Below are 17,526 nucleotides of genomic sequence, written 5' to 3' on the forward strand. Positions count from 1 at the left end.
ATGAATAAACATGAATTTATGTAAGTAATGTATAAATACTTAGAGAATATTGTTCAAGGTGAATAAATTGGATATAGAGACAGGAGAGATAGTAATGAATATTCCTCTTGATAATATAAGCCCCCTAGAACACTAGTCTTGTTGAAACTCTCACCTATCTTAACATAGAAAAAAATGGGAAGTGAGGAAATGGGGCAGTTTTGGGGGATGGACTGTTTTGAAAAATGAGTTTGTTTTTATTCATATAGGTTGAGATTAGGAAGGGTATACAGTGGGCATTAGAGGTGGAGAATATAGTTCAGGAGAGAAAATAGGGTGAGATAGAGTTACAAGAATAGTTGGGACACTAAAAATAGATTAGATTTTTAAGGTTGTGAGTAGAGAGAGGATAGCACTAGAGAATGTACATTCTTAGAATATAGGAAGAAGAAATAATTATAGTAATGTCTCAGAGAGGACTTTGTAGATTACAAGTGACAGAAAATCCAATCCAAATTGTCTTGAGAAAAAAAAATTAACTTCCATAACCAAAAAGTTAGGTGAGTATAACTGGATTCAGTGTTCAAACAAAGACACTAGGATTGTGTTTCTTTCTTTGTTCTGCTTTGCATTTCCTTGTCTTGGCATTATTCTCAGGCTTCACGTAGTGGTCTCTGACACCTCCAGGCTCTCCCCTTGCCATGGTAAGGTGTTACAGTAACTCTAGCCTCAAATTTCCTAAACTTAAAGACCTGGGGGTTAAGAAGTGTCTTTCTTCCCCATCTTTTAGTTAAATAAAAGTTTCTATTGGAGATCTCTAATTGACTTAAGCCTAGGTCTCATGCTAGCTCCATTGAAGCCATATGGCTAAGAGTGAGGAAGTGGTGCTCCAAGAAGAAATTCTTTGTAGTTAGGAAAAGAGTGAATATATGCAGGGTGACAAAAACACCAATTTTCACTATAAATAGCTAACAATTATTAAGTTCTTACTATGTTTCAGGCACTCTACTGGACATTTGTAAGATGCCTTTTTTTTTTTTAACCTCATGTCTACTTTATCTCATTTAATCATCATGACCAACCTGTGAGGTAGGCATTATTAACCCCATTTTGTATACAGAAGAAAACAACGTGCAGTATTTGGAAGATCTCTAGCTGAGAGTTTCAGTAAGAAGTGGGTCAAATGCAGTAGAAACTGCGAAGAGAATGAGAATGGTATAGATATGAGAATGAGAATGTATAGATAAAATATTATGAACATGATAAAAACATCAAACAGTATAGAAACATATAAAATGAAAATTAAAAGAGTCCCTTCTCACCCCAGTGTCCCTAACCTCATGAAGGTCTCCGTTAAGTGTCTTGCATATCTTCCAAGAAGAATGTTTTAGTATCCAATAACTTGAATATATATTCCTCCCTTTTTTTAACACAAAAGGGATTGAGTTATATAATACTGCTTTATACTTTGTTTTTGTCATTTAACATATTATAGACATCTTTCTGTATGAATACATATAGATTCATCTCATTTTTTAAATAGTTGTACAGCACTCTAGTTTATCAGTTGAGTGTAATTTTTTTCTATGCTAGTTGATGAATTAAAAGGATGAATTAAAGACGACTACTTATTTTTAAATTTGTGAATAACATGGTTTATTGGCTAGAATTTATTAGGCCGTCCTGCAAAAGGATTATAAATATAACCAATGTGAATAATATTAAAGTATGGTTGGCAAGAGCTAGCTCTAATTTAGCTAAAATTGCAAGGAAATGTAAATACCACTGCATATATCAATACATACACTTCAGATACCTACAGGAAGTGGAGTGGCATGGAGGTTGGAGGTCTTTAGTAAGTGAACTATACTGCCATTCGTAAGCCTGTTCCATTGCTTGTTAGTTGTTTGAATAACCTGTCCCTGGAAATGGTGAACCTGCTGCTGCCTTCCCTGCCGTATAAGAGATCTCAGCTCTAGTCTTCAAGTGGTTTTATGATGGGACCAATGTGCATAAAAGATCTGCTTCTCTCTCCCTCCTCTCTTTACTGGAAAAGAGACACAGGAGTCTAATCAGAGCTATCAATTTGGAAAATTGTTGATAAAAATTGTACTTCTAAAAATAGGGTCTTGGGTAGTCATCAGCAAACCATTAATTTCAACTGTTAATATCAACACCCAAGGGTTAGACAATATGCAAATGACCCAAACAGAACTTGGTATAAATGCACTTGTGATCTAGCTCTTGGATTTCTTATCTCTCCTTCACATTCTTGTTTACTTCATAGGCTTTCTGCTACCTCTTATCTATAGGTATATTCTTGTTGACAAGTCATACCTTCCCTCTTTCCTGCCTAAAATTTTTCTCATTTTGTTAGTGCTTTTACGTTTTAGTTTTATTTCTTAAATCTAATTCATTTCTTTTTTCTTTTTTTGTAAACCATCTTAACCACTTTTAAGTGTACAGTTCAGTGGCATTAAGTACATTCATATTGTTGTGCTACTGTCACCTCCATCCATCTGCAGAACTCTTTTCATCTTGCAGAACTGAATCTCTGTACCCATTAGATAGAAACTCCCTGTTCCTCCTTCCATCCAGGCAACCACCATTCTACTTTTTGTATCTATGAATTTGACTACTTTATGTACTTCATATAAGGGAAATTATATAGTATCTGCCCTTTTGTGACTGACTTCTTTCATTTAGCATAATGTTAAGTCTAATCCTTAACATTAATTCTTAATTCTATTTTCTTGGTTCTAATTCTGTTCCATGTTGTAAATACTTATATCTGGAACATGCGTGTATAATCTATGATGAATATTTAAATTTCTAGTTTTTGATAGTACTGTATAGAGTTCTGTAATAAATAGGCTTGTATAGTTTGTATATGTATCTTGGTGTACATTTATATGTATATGACAAATTCCTATGACTAGGAATTCCTCCCAGGGTAGATTCCTTATATATACTTCTTTTGAATCAGTAGTTTCTAACTCAAAATATGACAGATGTGTCAGATTGGCAAAGCCTAGGTAATTTACCTATGTCCTAGCTGTAAGGAGGTCTAGAGAGGAAATAATTTGTTTTTTATTTATAAGGTAGGAAATTCCCCAAAGGTAGAAAATGTAGTCAAAAGTGTTGGTGGGGGGCGGAACAAAAGAATCAATGACCGTTAGCACCAGTTTTCCTGCTCTTCAATAATGTATGTGACTAACTCTTTCTCTGTATGCCAGGGCTGGGTTCTGGCTGGGTTTTTGTATTTGGCCACTTTGACAACAGAAAAATGGTATCTAGTTGTTTTCATTTGCATTTCTTTAATTAAAATTGAGGCTGTGACTTATTTCATGTTTTTGATTGCCCGCTGACCATCTGTATTTATGTTTCTGTGAACTGTCAATTTATATGTGTTTACAAAAAGAAGTACCCCATTATCAGTGTCCTTGATCAAATGACTTCATAGGGAACCATGCTGTCTTAGTTATCTTCTGTTTCTATAGTACTGCCAATCAATCCCTGTCCACTGGTTCCTTCTCCTTTGCCCCCAAACATACTTCTTACATAGTATGTAAGAAGAAAAACGCAGAGCCTAGTGTGCCTGGAGCAGTTTGAGTGAAAAGAGAGAGGAAACAGGAGATGAGGTCAGAGAAATGATGTTGTCTATTAGGGCTCTCCAGAGAAAGAAGAGTTAATGTTGAAGTCATTAGTCTTAGGGCTGGAAACTCAGGCAAAATTTCTGTGTTGTAGTCTGGCAGCAGAATTCCTTCTTCTTTGGGAAATCTTGGTTTTTGCTCTTAAGGCCTTCAACTGATTGGATGAGGCCCACCCAAATTATGCAGGGTGATGTGCTTTACTTACTTCAACTGATTGTCAGTTTTAATCACCTCTAAAAAATAGTTTTTGGTTTTTTTTTTTCTTTTTTGCGGTACACAGGCCTCTCACTGTTGTGGCCTCTCCTGTTGCGGAGCACAGGCTCCGGACGCGCAGGCTCAGCGGCCATGGCTCACGGGCCCAGCCACTCCGCGGCATGTGGAAATCTTCCCAGACTGGGGCACGAACCCGTGTCCCCTGCATCGGCAGGCGGACTCTCAACCACTGCGCCACCAGGGAAACCCTAAAAAATAGTTTTATAGTAACGTTTAGTCTTGTGTTTGCCCAAATAACGGCACCATCTTGCAGCCAAGCTGACACATAAGATTAACCATCGCGATACGAGTCCAGATCAATAAAGGCTTTGAACACCATTGTAAGACCTTTGTTTCAGGGGCTTCCCTGGTGGTGCAGTGGTTAAGAATCCGCCTGCCAATGCAGGGGACATGGGTTCGAGCCCTGGTCTGGGAAGATCCCACATGCCGTGGAGCAACTAAGCCCATGCGCCACAACTACTGAGCCTGCACTCTAGAGCCTGCCAGACACAACAACTGAGCCCGTGTGCCACAACTACTGAAGCCTACGTGCCTAGAGCCCGTGCTCTGCAACAAGAGAAGCCACTGCAATGAGAAGCCTGGAAACCGCAGTGAAGAATATCCCCTGCTCGCTGCAATTAGAGAAAACCTGTGCACAGCAACGAAGACCCAATGCAGCCAAAACAAAACAAAACAAAAAAACACCTTTGTTTTAACTCTGAGTGAGACAGGAAGCCATTGGAGAGTTTTGAGTGGAGAAGCACCATGACCTATTTTAAAATTCACTTTGGCTGCTATGGTGAGCATAGATTGTGAGGGGTTAGGAGGTCAACTAGGAGGCTATTATAGTTCAGGTTAACAGGTGATGGCACCTTGGACTGGAGCCATAGTAGTGGGGGTCATGAAAGTCAGGTATTTTGAAGATAGATCATACAGGTTTTGTTTTTTACAAATTGGATTTGGAATGTGAGAGAAGAGTCAGTGATGATTCCAAGGTTTTTGGCCTGTGCAACTGGAAGGATGGAATTGCCATTTACTGAGATGGGTAAGGCTGTGGGAGGAGCAAAGTTGGAGGAAAGATCAGGGGTTTGATTTGGATCTTAAGTTTTTAGGTGTCACACATTCAAATAGAGTTGTCAAATAATCAGTTAGCTAAAAAATCTGGGATTCAGTGCAGAGGTCTGAACTGGAGATATGAAATTGGGAGTTGTCACTAGGTAGTCAATAAATTTAATCTTATATTAAGCCATGAAACTGGGTGAGATCACCATGGCAGTGAGTATAGATACAGCAGAGGTACAAGGATGAGTGCACAGTTTAAGGTTAGGGAAATTAGGAGAAAAGGTTGGGGATATTTATTCCCTCTATAACTCTGCAATTCCTTTCCCTCCCTAAACTGCCTATTAAAGTAAATCCTAACAACCTTATTAGCAGGATTGAAAAGGAATTCCCACAGAGTTACATGTGGTCCTAGCAAGACTGCCCTTTCCTGTCTTATAAAACTCTTCATCAACACTACAAACCACCTAAGAGAACAGTTCAGGAAGAAGGCTACAATTTAAATTGATTATACACCTTCCTTTATTCGACGATTGGGACTATTCCATCATACCTTACAACCCTGTTTCCCTCCGTCTCTACATTCAAGGCTCTTAATTCCCTGCATTAGTTCATTATTAGATTTAGCTGTTGATGACAGTAACTTAAACATGATAAAACTTTATTTTCTATCACTTAAAAGGCTAAATAGGACTGATAGGACTCTCTACAAGGTCAAGAATCTTGGTTCCTTCTATCTTGTTGCTGCTATATATATGGTCTTGATGGCATGGCAGGGAGAGGGTTACTCTTAAATTCCAAGTTTTTATTTGCCAATAATGCTGATTTATATAACTTTTATAAGAGGTAGTAGTGTGGATTTTATAAGAGGTAACTCATTTACTTTTCATATTACCACTGTGGGTAACCAATACTGTTGGGTAGAGTTATCTACCCCCCTCAAGATATAAGTTCCAGATTGGGCCACGAGGTTGATGGTGTTGTAATATCCCCATTGGGTTTAAGAATTGTTCATGTCCTATGTGGCTACACCCAGTTTCAAGGGCAGTTGAGAAATGTAATCTTTATTCTGGATGGCCAGGTATGCAGCAAAAATTCAGATTCTTCTACCACAGAAATAGAGATGAATGAAAGAGAACAGCTGGCTGTTTTTACCATCTCCCACCATCTGTCCCAAACTCTTAGCTCTTCACCATTTAAATCCTACTACTCTACCTTTTGGAACTCACAGTATGTCATTGGCCAATTCTGTGTTCTCAACCTTTACTCTAAAACTTCGTAGTTTTACCCTTTAACTTCACAGTCTAACTTAAATCTGGTTGTTTCCTAAGGAAACTGCTTTCCTCTTGGCTGTTTCAAATGGAGGCTGTTTTGCCTTCCAGACTCCCATGTGTCAGAAGGCCTTGTTTCTCATTAGTGTTTCTGCACAACTGACTGTCTTCCCCTTTCCTCTCTACAATCCCTTAGTCCCTTTGAGATACGTCTTGTGAGATCAAACCGTTATCTACTCTACCTTTTTGTAGTCATCTACAGATCTCTTCTTTTTTCCTCGTTCAATGAATAGTATTTTAGCACCTGGGTAACTGTGTCTATCTCCACCACTATTCTTGTCATTATTCTCAGTGATTTAACATCCTGAAATCAATTCTTCTATCCCCTGGCCTCTCAGTTACCTTGACCTTGGCCACCCACTTTGACAGGCTTAACCTGCTTCATCCTTACCAATATCTATACTCTCCCCCAAAATCTGTTTTAAGCATCTCATTGTATATCTCCACTTGTCTTTCTCTAGTTTACTTCCTCTAGAAGCTTAATGCTGACAATTCTTCAGGCTTCAGTAGGACTTCTAGGCCATTGAAGCTACTACCTTTTCAAGTTCTGCTGGGTAGTCTCATCCCATGGCTTTGAACATGATCTTTGTGCTGATAACCCTCAAACTGACATCTCAATGATATCACCAGCTCTGACCTCTTGCTTGACTCCAGACTCGTATATCCAATTTCTCCTTGAATTCTTCATTTGGATATCTAATAGGCACCTTAAACTTAGCATACCCAAAACAGAATTTTTATATCATCCCTTTCAACCTGTTCCTCCCTTAGTTTTCTTCATTTCAGTAAATGGCAACTCTTTTGTACCTGTTGAAACTTTAGAGTCATTTTTGACTCCTCTTTCTCTTAAACTGAATTCATCAACAAATCCTGTGGAATCTTCTTTCAAAATATATTCAGAATATGACTGCTTCATATTATTTGCACCACTACTGCCTTCCTCATCAATCCACTTTCATTTCTCTTCTGGATCATTGAAATCCTAACTGGCCTCGCTGCTTCCAGTGTTGCTCATGTTTGCTTGTTTTTGGTCATACCATCCATAGTGTCATCCATAGTGACACTTTAAAAAATGTAAGTCAGATATTATCATTCTACTGGCTTCTCCATTCATTTAGAAGAAAAAAAATGAAGCTTTTATTGTGGTTTTCCCACCTCTATGTGATCTGTGTCCCTCCCTCCTCTTCCCCAATTTCCTGCCATCCCCTTCACTCACTCTGTATTGGCCATACTGGCCTTCGTGATCTGACTTAGCATTAATGATTTAAAAGCATAACTAGCTACTGTATTTAGAAGAGTTTGAAGGGTAAATGTAGGAACAGGAAGATCAGTTCTGGACCTACTGAAATAATTGAGGATGATGGTGGCTTTAGACTTATGATGGCGGTACTGAGAAGTGGCCAGATTTGGAGTATATTTTGGTAGTTTGGTGATCGGATTTCCTGGGCATATTTTTTCCTCTTAAGCGCCATGAATGTTAACCCACGCTGGACCAAAGACAACTTATAAATGATTTTTAGTAGCAAAGGCATAGTTGGTCCTGTCTTCTCCCTATATAAAGTTGCAAAATAGATTTTTCAATACTCTAGAAATTTTCTTTTATTCCCCCTCCCACCCCACCTACCACTGACTAGTCAGATCCTTGGTGACCAAGGCTTTTGGGCAGATAAAAACACCTCAGTGCATCCCCAGGCAGCTCTGCACTTCCCTGAATTGGCTGTGCTCTAATACTACTTCTCCTTTATTCCTCTATTCAGTCTCACATCAGAATGCCCATATCCTTCATGCAGATGATCTCAGCTAAATAGGATGTATGGGGAAGAGCTTTCTGAGCAAAAGAGAATCTTCCCAATGTTAGGATGCCAGCCTCCTCTTTCTCTGATTCCTTGGCACCACGTTTCTGAATAGTTGCGGATTACTTTCTCATGAAAAACATACTGCATTTACGACTTATATGGGATAATGATTTCTTTTGGTGAGGAATGATTCCTAATTATTATGGATTTCAGCACTTTGAGGTATTTTGATATAGGCTACATCATGCCTTTAAAGTTTCTGAATGTAGTTGTATATTCAGACTATATATATATATTTTTTCTTGTCCAGAATCAACAAGTTATCTGCCTTTATTCTTTTAAAATCCTTATAAGCTGGGTGAATTTGAATTATTGTGAAAAAGCAGCATGTATTTACCTTTTTCCCCCCTCTAATTGAAGGAGGTCTGATAGAAGGAAGGAGTTTTGAGAAAGGTGCTAAAACTCCTAAGGACGAAAAGTGAGCCTTAGAAGTGTGCCTAGGAGAAATTGTTTTCTTGCTCTGGACGCTATACACAGATTCATACTTTTAAAGTTGAACATAAATCTTGTTAAATGAACTGGAGGAGAGAGGTTTCTGACCTTAGCTGCATATTGACTGGATAGAAAACTTCAGATTTTTTTCTGTGGTCTTAACAATTTTCTCCCCATTCTCACAAATTTATGAGTACAATAAGTGAAAAAGGTGCTTTGAGATAAAGCTGTATTTAGCACCTTGCCAATCTAAAAGTCTTCTGGATTTGAGAGAATGAGAAATTATCTAAGGTAGGCCCACTGAATTCTTATCTATAACTCACACCTTCTTTGATGTAGTTAGCAGTAATTTTCTACTTGGTGAAGAGGATTTTTTTCTTTTAATTACACTTTCATTTATTTTTTTCTCTAGGCTAGTGATATTACTCAGAAAGAATCCCACAACTATAAATTGGATTCAGACAATTTAGCATTTTCTTGATTTGTATCTTTTGATAGCATGATTATTTGAGAGAGTGTTACTCTTGTTTTTCTAAATTTTTGTTTGCCATTTACATTGTGATTTTTATATAGCTTTTATAATAGGTTTATTACCTCTCTTTTAAATAACTCGCTTATTTTTCACTTTGCCACCATGGCAACCATAACTGTTGGGCAGTGTATCTACCTCCAACAGAATGTAAATCTCAGATTGGATCACTAGGTTGATGATGTCATAGTATTCCCATGTGGGTTCTATAACTAAAGCTCAAAATATGTATCTTAGCCCTCGATCAGACCTTTGGAATTTATTTTATTGTGTATCCATTCAACAGGACCAACATTGATCTGCCATTGAACAGTTCCCAGTTTAAAAAATCTTTTGATTAGGTCTCAGGACAGCCCTTGGAAATTATTTACCTGGCCAGATTTAGTGGCGTTCTGTACTTGTAGGACTGTTTTAGGCAGGTTGTAGAGGACTTCTGGCATCCAACCCAAGGCCTCCAGTCACTCACTTGCCAGAATTAGCACACTGACTAGTTTTCTTCCTCTTTCCATGTATTTGTTGCCAGCAGGATTGAAAGTGTTTTGGTGTCCTTGGGGTGCTAAGATGTTTTGTTTACTTTTAATTTTTTGTGTATATATGTTTGTTTTTAATGCAGATTCTATATTTTCCCCCTTTTATTTTTACAGTGAGTACAATCAAGTGGCATTTTAAAATTTTGCTGGAAGGTGGAGACATGAGACTGAAGATATCTCTTTTAAAAGAACCAAAGCATATCCTTTTAATACTTATAAACCTTATTGTGATCACCTTACTATAGTATTATTAAAAGTTTTCTTCTATTTTTGTAGTCTAGTTGGATAATGGATTTTTTTCATTCCTTTATTGGTAGTTTTGCTAAATTGTTTCTGAAATATTTGAGGTCTTGTTTTGCAGGTAATTCTCCAATGCAAACTATTTGCTCTAAATCTTACTTTCAAATTTTTATTGACATTTTTCTTACTCTACTTAAGTACTACTACTATACTTAAGTACATAAAAAACAGTTTTTGTTTAGTCTAATAAAATCTTAAAGAGAAGTTTTTAAAAAATCAAATAATTTATCTGTTGGTATGATCTAGTATGTTTTCATTGAGTTCTGCTCTATTTCTTCTTACTCACAATAAAGTGGAGGGTAAGCTGGGGAAATCTGAGCAGTTAGACCTTTAGTATTTCACGTGGGAAGGGGGCAATTATAAATATTTCTCAAACGTATGACCTTATATTTTGTCAGCAAGAACTCCCAGTTATGTGTCAGGAATATATGATAGGCCCCTTTACCTTCATTCTTAGTTATTTAGGCCAGTGCTTCTAAAAGTATCATCTGTGGACTTTATTGCAGGTCTGTGAAGGGATAAGTAAAGAAATTGAAGGTAAGAAGGAAGAAATTTTTGTAGCAATTTGATAGTCACAACATCCAAATATAAGATCATTTTTCTAGTAATTCATTTTTATTTTATCTTAGAAAATGTTGATCTGTAACAGATTTGAAATAAAGAAAAATAGGATCCTTCAGAGATAGAGAAGCACTGTTTTAGACATTTGATCAAACGCTTTGAATTAATATTGTCTTGTCTGCTTCTTTTACCGTTTGAGTGAAGATATAATTCCTTTTATTTCTCCTTAAATCATTTTTATTCTCTTTTAAAAGTGTGCCCCCAGGAGTTCATGCTGCTTACAATCTTTTAGATTTTGACTATGTCTATTGTCTGCTTTTACCTTTTGAAGCTGAAGAATAGCAGTCTTTTTAGACTTTCTTATTCTGACAGTCCTCTCATTTCTCCTGTAATTTTAGTTAACTTATTAGTTTGAAGACATGTCACATATGTCTGATGTGTACTTACATCAGTTTTTATGAGGATAAGCTTAGTATTTTTTGTTTTGGGGCGTGTGTGTATGTGTGTTTTCTTTCTTTCTAGATTACGCCTGACACTCTCCCTTTTTAAAGGTTTTACCTAACATTGTTTAAGCTATAGCAATTATACTGGAAGAATTTTTTTCAGTAATGGTCTAATGGGACATCCAGATCCTTTTGTTTAGATTCTACTTTGAATTCTGAGTATTCCAATGCCACTTTATTACCTATTTGTGCAGTCTCTTAAGAACTCTCCATAATTTCTTTTTTACCTTTTTGGTTATTTTGCTTAATCTATCATATTTTGAAGTATTAAAAAAAATCTTAGAACATCCCAGAATAATTTGGCACATAGTCTCTTTCTTTTTCCTTAGAGTTTACTGATTGCTTGGATGAGCCAGTAGAAAGCATTGGTGAGAAGAGAAGGCAGTAAAATGATTATATAATAACAACAAAAGAGCAAACAACCCAACCAGGATAATGTGGTAATATACAAATCCACATATAAGCAGGAGAAAGCATCTCAAAAATGACAAACTGAAGTGCCTTCTTTAGATACACAACTCTGCTAGGGTAAGCAATCTGTTCTGATGGTGGAAGTGAGGGCTACTTGAACACCTCAGTTTATAGAAATCCACTTGATAAATCAGAGACTGAAAAAATAGGTTAAAGTAAGAATTTTAGGGTTCATATCTTATCCATATTACCTTGTAGGTACAGTAAATTGTAATTGAATTACTTCCTGAATTTAATGTCAGGAAATTTGGTAGGATTTTAGTTTCAGCTGTTAAGTTGTACATTTTTTCCTAGGTGAATTATTATAATGTGTCATTTAAGCAGGTATTTTACTGTTAGATTTCAGTCTTTTTTTCTTTTTTCTTTTTTTTTATAAATTTACTTATTTATTTATTTTTGGCTGTGTTGGGTCTTCATTGCTGCTCACAGGCTTTCTCTAGTTGTGGCGAGCGGGGGCTACTCTTCATTGCAGTGTGCGGGCTTCTCATTGTGGTGGCTTCTCCCGTTGAGGAGCACAGGCTCTAGGCGTGCAGGCTTCAGTAGTTGTGGCTTGCGGGCTCTAGAGCACAGGCTCAGCAGTTGTGGCGCACGGGCTTAGTTGCTCTGCGGCATGTGGGATCTTCCCGGACCAGGGCTCGAACCCGTGTCCCCTGCACTGGGAGGCAGATTCTCAACCACTGCGCCACTAGGGAAGTCCCGTCAGTCTTATTTTAACACTTGATTTTTGAAAACTTTTATCAAAATAATACATGCTTATTCTAATAACTTAAATGAAACAGATATATGTAAATAAAAAAAGCATAGTCCCCTTTTCTCCCCACTTATTCCCCAATGGGTTAGAGTCGATCCTTTCATTCCTTTTGTTCTGTTAGATGTTTTTGTATCTTTTGCCTTGTTTATGGAATACTTTGTAACACAATTTAACATTTTTCATATAGTCAAATCTTTCTTTTTTTCTCTTTTGGCACCTGGGTTTCTTATCTTGCTTTCCATTCTTCTTACAACTGTTTTGATAGATGCTTATTTTCCTTTCCTTATATGGAAAAAATATGAAAGTCATAAAATGAAAAATAGGCTTAGAAGCTTGAAACCTTTGGCCCTATTTTATACTCTTCTTATAATCTGCATCTGCAAAATATTGTATTTATTAAGACTGAAGACTTTTGTGTGTGTTTTATATCTCCTTAACATGGTGACACATCAAGAATTAGTAAGCTGTGTGGGCTGGAATACTGCTGAAGAACTGTATTCATGTAGTGATGATCACCAGATAGTGAAGTGGAACTTGTTAACTAGTGAAACAAGTCAAATAGTAAAGCTGCCTGATGATATTTACCCAATAGATCTTCACTGGTTTCCGAAAAGTTTAGGCATAAAGAAACAAACTCAAGCAGAAACCTTTGTTCTCACAAGTTCTGATGGTAAGTTTTAAATAAACGTTATATGCTAATCTTTATACTTAAAAGACATAACATTTTAGTATGACATGTTTTGAGTTGTTTATCCATTTCCTATGTAGTCGGTTTGTCTGTGTATAGGCTATAAAACTATTGTCATAGAAGAAGGTGAATTAAACTGGCATATACTGGGATTGAATCTGAACCTCTGGCTTTACTTTTTCTGTGCTCGCAGGTATTGTTAGGCTTTTATCAGTTTTGGTTTCTAATTTTGTCAAATTTAACTGTATAACATAACCACACTAAAAATAGATGGTACAACACACACTCATTTAGTAAGCTATCAAATATAGTCTTTATTTTCTAGTACATGTTAATTTCTACTTACAGAGCTGGAGATTAATTTGACCATAGTTTTATTATTGGTGAGTAAAAAGCATGATTATTCTATTTTTTAAGGAAATGTTTTAATTTTCCTAGAAATAACTTGAACTGTTTTTCATCTGTATTACACTTTACCTACTATATCAGTTAAGAGTACATTCATCAAAAGTAACAGAAACTTACTTGGCTAACTTATTCACAGATGGAGTTTTCTGGTTTACCTAGCTCCAGAGGTAGATCTTTAAGCACAGCTGCATGAGACCCCTATTCTTTTTTTTTTTTAAATAACACATACACAACCCCTTGAGATTTTATTTATTTATTTATTTTTTATTTATTTTGCTGCATTAGGTCTTAGTTGTGGCATGTGGGATCATTGTTGCGGCACGCGGGATCTTGCGGCATGCGGGATCTTTCATTGCGGTGTGTGGGCTTCTCTCTAGTTGTGGTGTGCAGGCTCTTTAGTAGTGGCGTGCAGGCTCCAGAGTGCGCAGGCTCAGTAGTTGCAGCACGTGGGCTCTCTAGTTGTGGCGCACAGGCTCTACAGCGCGTGGGCTTAGTTGCCCCACAGCATGTGGGAACTTTGTTCCCTGACCAGGGATCAAACCCGCATCCCCTGCATTGGAAGGTGGATTCTTAACCACTGGACCACCAGGGAAGTTCCCAGGCCCCTATTCTTGCCATCTCTTGGATAGACTGGCCCCAAAAGGTGAGCATGATGGCAGCCAGCAGCCCAAGGCTTACCCTACAGGAAAAGAAAAGTCAGCAGAGAGAGTGCTTCTTCCTCAATATCACTTGCAGTCAACATGCAGAGAGGTCCTGGACAAGCTTGGGTCACGTGCCCGTCACTGAGTGAATCATTTTAGTCAAGGTACTGGGACACTGATTGACAGAGCATGGCAGGCCTTAGGCCACCGTGGAAAGGGAAAGAGAAGAGGGCTTTTGTAGCCAGAATAGGAAAGGGATGTTATGGCAAACAATCACATCAGATTCTAATTCTTTTACATGTAATTTTTAAACTTAGTTTTCTGAATATTGATTAAATGAGATACTGTGTGAAAGTATTCGGTACAGTGCCTAGCGCTTACAAGATTGACTCTGAGCACAGCTAGAATTTAGTTTACCTCTTATGATAAAATGAAGGGTTGACTTTAAAAAAAGCTTTTAATTTTATTATAATTTCACATTTATAGAAAGGTTGCAAGAATTGTACAAATAACTGCTGCATATCCTTTATCTAGATTCACTAGTTGTTAACATTTTGTCCCATATACTTTATCATTGCTGGTCTTTTCTCTCTCTTTCTCTCTTTCTCTCTCTCTCCCCCCTGCCTCCCCCCCCCCACATATACTTTTTTCTGAAACATTTGAGAGTAATTTATAGATATGCTACCTTAACCGTAAATACTTCAATGCATTTCCTAAGAATAAGGATTTTCTGTTACTTAACCACAATACATTGATCAAAATCAGGAAATTTAACATTGATGTAATACTGTTATCTAATCTACAGTTTATATTCAAATTTTAACAATTGTCCTAATGATATCTTTTATAGAAATTTGTTTTTTTCTGGTACAGAATAACACATTATTTTGTCATATCTCTCGAGCCTCCTTTAATCTGGAGCAACCCCTCAGTTTTTCTTTTATGATCTCCACTGTTTTGAAGAATACAGGCCTGTTATTTTTACAGAATGTCCTTCAATTCATGTTTGTCTGATGTTTCTTCATGATTAAATCCAGTTACACATTTTTAGCAGCAGTACTCAGGGCATCAGATTGGAAGATTCATGATGCTGATTTGACCCATTATTGGTGACTTTAACTTTGATTATTTTGAAAGGTTGTGTTCACTAAATTAATCTAGTGTAAAGTTAATGTTTTTCCCTTTTAATAAATAATTTCTGAAAGGATACTTTCAGACTATATAAAAATATTCTCTTCCTCCTCAGATTTCCTCCCACTGTCTTGGCATCTATTGATGTCTCTTGGCTGAATCATTTATTACTAAGATTGTTGCCAAATGGTGATTTTTTTTAACTCCATAATTTCTTTTATATTGATTTGTTGGTATTTTACTGCAAGGAAGAGCCTTCTGTCTCCTGCCCATTTATTTATTTGTTTACTTAGATTAGACTCATAGATTCTTATTTTATTTCTTGAGCATCCTATTACTACCATTTAAAATTTTTGATGTTACAATTGTCCCAGATTTGGCCAGTGGGAGCTCCGTGAAGCCAGCTCAAATGAATTTTCTTTTTACCTGGGGGGTATGTTTCCCCACCATCTTTTGAGCACTTCTTTGCTGGCACAAGATGTTCCAGGCTCATTTTGTGCTTTCCCAGTCCCAGCTTCCAAATCAGCTGTTTCTCCAAGGAGACTTGTTCTTTTCTGGGTGCTTAATGGTATTTAAAAGCCAAGATGAGTGTGCCAGGTATGCTTATTTCAATGGGATGTGTTTACTTCAAGGCCCTTTCACAGGACAGAGCTAAGAAATATGAATAGAAATGTGTATTAAAATATACAAATCTACAGCAATTTCTTCCTCCCTCCCTCCCTCTCTTCCTTTGCTTCCTTCCCCTTTCTCCCTTCCTTCCTTTCCATGATAAAAATCATGAGTTCATTCTGATACTGCCAATTCTAATTCAGCACCACAGGGTTAATTCTAGTCTTTTTTCCCCATACTTGGAAACAGTGAGGAAGCTTGGCTCCCATTACTCTCAATATATTTACTTACTTGTTTAATTCTACAATACACAGCAGGTTGTTTCAGAATTGCTAATCCATACTATTGCAAAAAAAAAATAGAGTTTAATATTTTACTGTTGTTTTTATCTTTACACTGAGGATATAGAGTCAAGGATATAGAGTCAAAGTCTTGTGTTCAAAGTTACTTGGCATTTCCCCCTTACTAGTGTTGTTGCTATTCATTTAAAATATAGTTAAGTGTATTTATTTCTGTTTGTTTTCCATTTAAGGTCTCATCTCCCCATCCTTGTTGATTTGATTATTTTTTAAATATGTAAAATATTACATGGATGGTTCCACAAAGTCAAAACTATATAAAAAAATATACTCAGCAATGTCACTACTCCTACCCACCCAATCCCATACACCCTATTTTTATTTATTCCCTGTATGTAACCAATCCCTTTGGTTCTGGTTTATCCTTTCTTGTTTCTTTTAGCAAAAAGAAACAAAAACATGTATATTTTCTCATTTCACCTTTTTTTTATTACATAGAAGGTGGCATACCATATATTTTCTTTTTTTTTTAACTTTTTATTTATTTTTGGCTGCGTTGGGTCTTTGTTGCTGCACGCGGGCTTTCTCTAGTTGCAGCGAGCGGGGACTATTCTTTATTGTGGTCCACGGGCTTCTTATGGTGGCTTCTCTTGTTGCAGAGCACGGGCTCTAGGCCCGCAGGCTTCAGTAGTTGCAGCATGTGGGCTCAGCAGTTGTGGCATGCAGGCCCTAGAGGACGCGGGCTTCAGTAGTTGCAGGGCATGGGCTCAGTAGTTGTGGCGCTTGGTCTCTAGGGCACGCAGACTTCAGTAGCTGTGGCGCTCAGTAGTTGTGGTGCACGGGCTTAGTTGCTCTCTGGCATGTGGGATCTTCCCGGACCAGGGATTGAACCCGTGTCCCCTGCACTGGCAGGTGGATTCTTAACCACCGAGCCACCAGGGAAGTCTACCATATATTTTCCTTTCATTTTCCTTTTTAAAGTCAATAGTGTATGAAGATTGACCTGTATCTGATGAATATGGACAGTAAATATAGTTAGTCTTGATAATTTCTGTTATCTGAGTGTTTCCCTGATTTATTAAGACTACTTAGGTACACTTAACTAAAGAATAGCTGTTTGGGTCTCTATTTCACATTGGCTTTAGGTAAAATTCTGATAGGGAAAAAAGTCTAAAGTAAGACAAATATCATTTAAAGATAAATTTGCAAGATTAAAAGTGGAAAAATATATTATGACTCTTGAGAAACTATAGTGTTTACTTTTTTTAGGTTTACTACAAAAACAAACAAACAAACAAACAAATAAGGTAACATAACATGCTACAACTAGATGTAGGAAGAAGAGAGAACCAAAGCAGGGTAGTTGAGTGTTTTCTCTTAGGCTGGGATGAGGAATATCTGGGATCTTGTGAAAGTGAAGGCAAAGGATGATAGTTCAAAGAAAAGAAGTAGAAGAGTAAGACAAGAAACAGAATCCAGAAATGTTCAAAAAAACAGAAAAAGAGGGCTTCCCTGTTGGCGCAGTGGTTGAGAGTCCGCCTGC

The 17,526-nt window shown here is 37.1% G+C and overlaps 1 protein-coding gene across 4 annotated transcripts in view; it reads left to right on the top strand.

The window, feature by feature from the left end:
* The window catches only part of IFT80 (intraflagellar transport 80), a 107,341-nt gene that overhangs the window by 2,822 nt on the left and 86,993 nt on the right, over positions 1–17,526 (top strand). For 3 of the 4 annotated variants that reach the window (XM_089910955.1, XM_089910952.1, XM_089910954.1), the window contains exon 1: positions 9,740–12,877. In XM_089910955.1, the coding sequence (XP_089767081.1) occupies positions 12,355–12,877 (523 nt within the window). In that variant the 5' untranslated portion in view covers positions 9,740–12,354. Of the gene's footprint in view, positions 1–9,735; positions 12,878–17,526 lie in introns of those variants that run through there. The other variant, XM_089910953.1, reaches the window with a different exon arrangement.

Source organism: Delphinapterus leucas, chromosome 4 (assembly GCF_059928025.1).
Source record: "Delphinapterus leucas isolate spDelLeu-1000000601 "Yukka" chromosome 4, BTC_Dleu_Yukka2, whole genome shotgun sequence".
In the NCBI taxonomy this organism is placed as follows: Eukaryota; Metazoa; Chordata; class Mammalia; order Artiodactyla; family Monodontidae; genus Delphinapterus; species Delphinapterus leucas.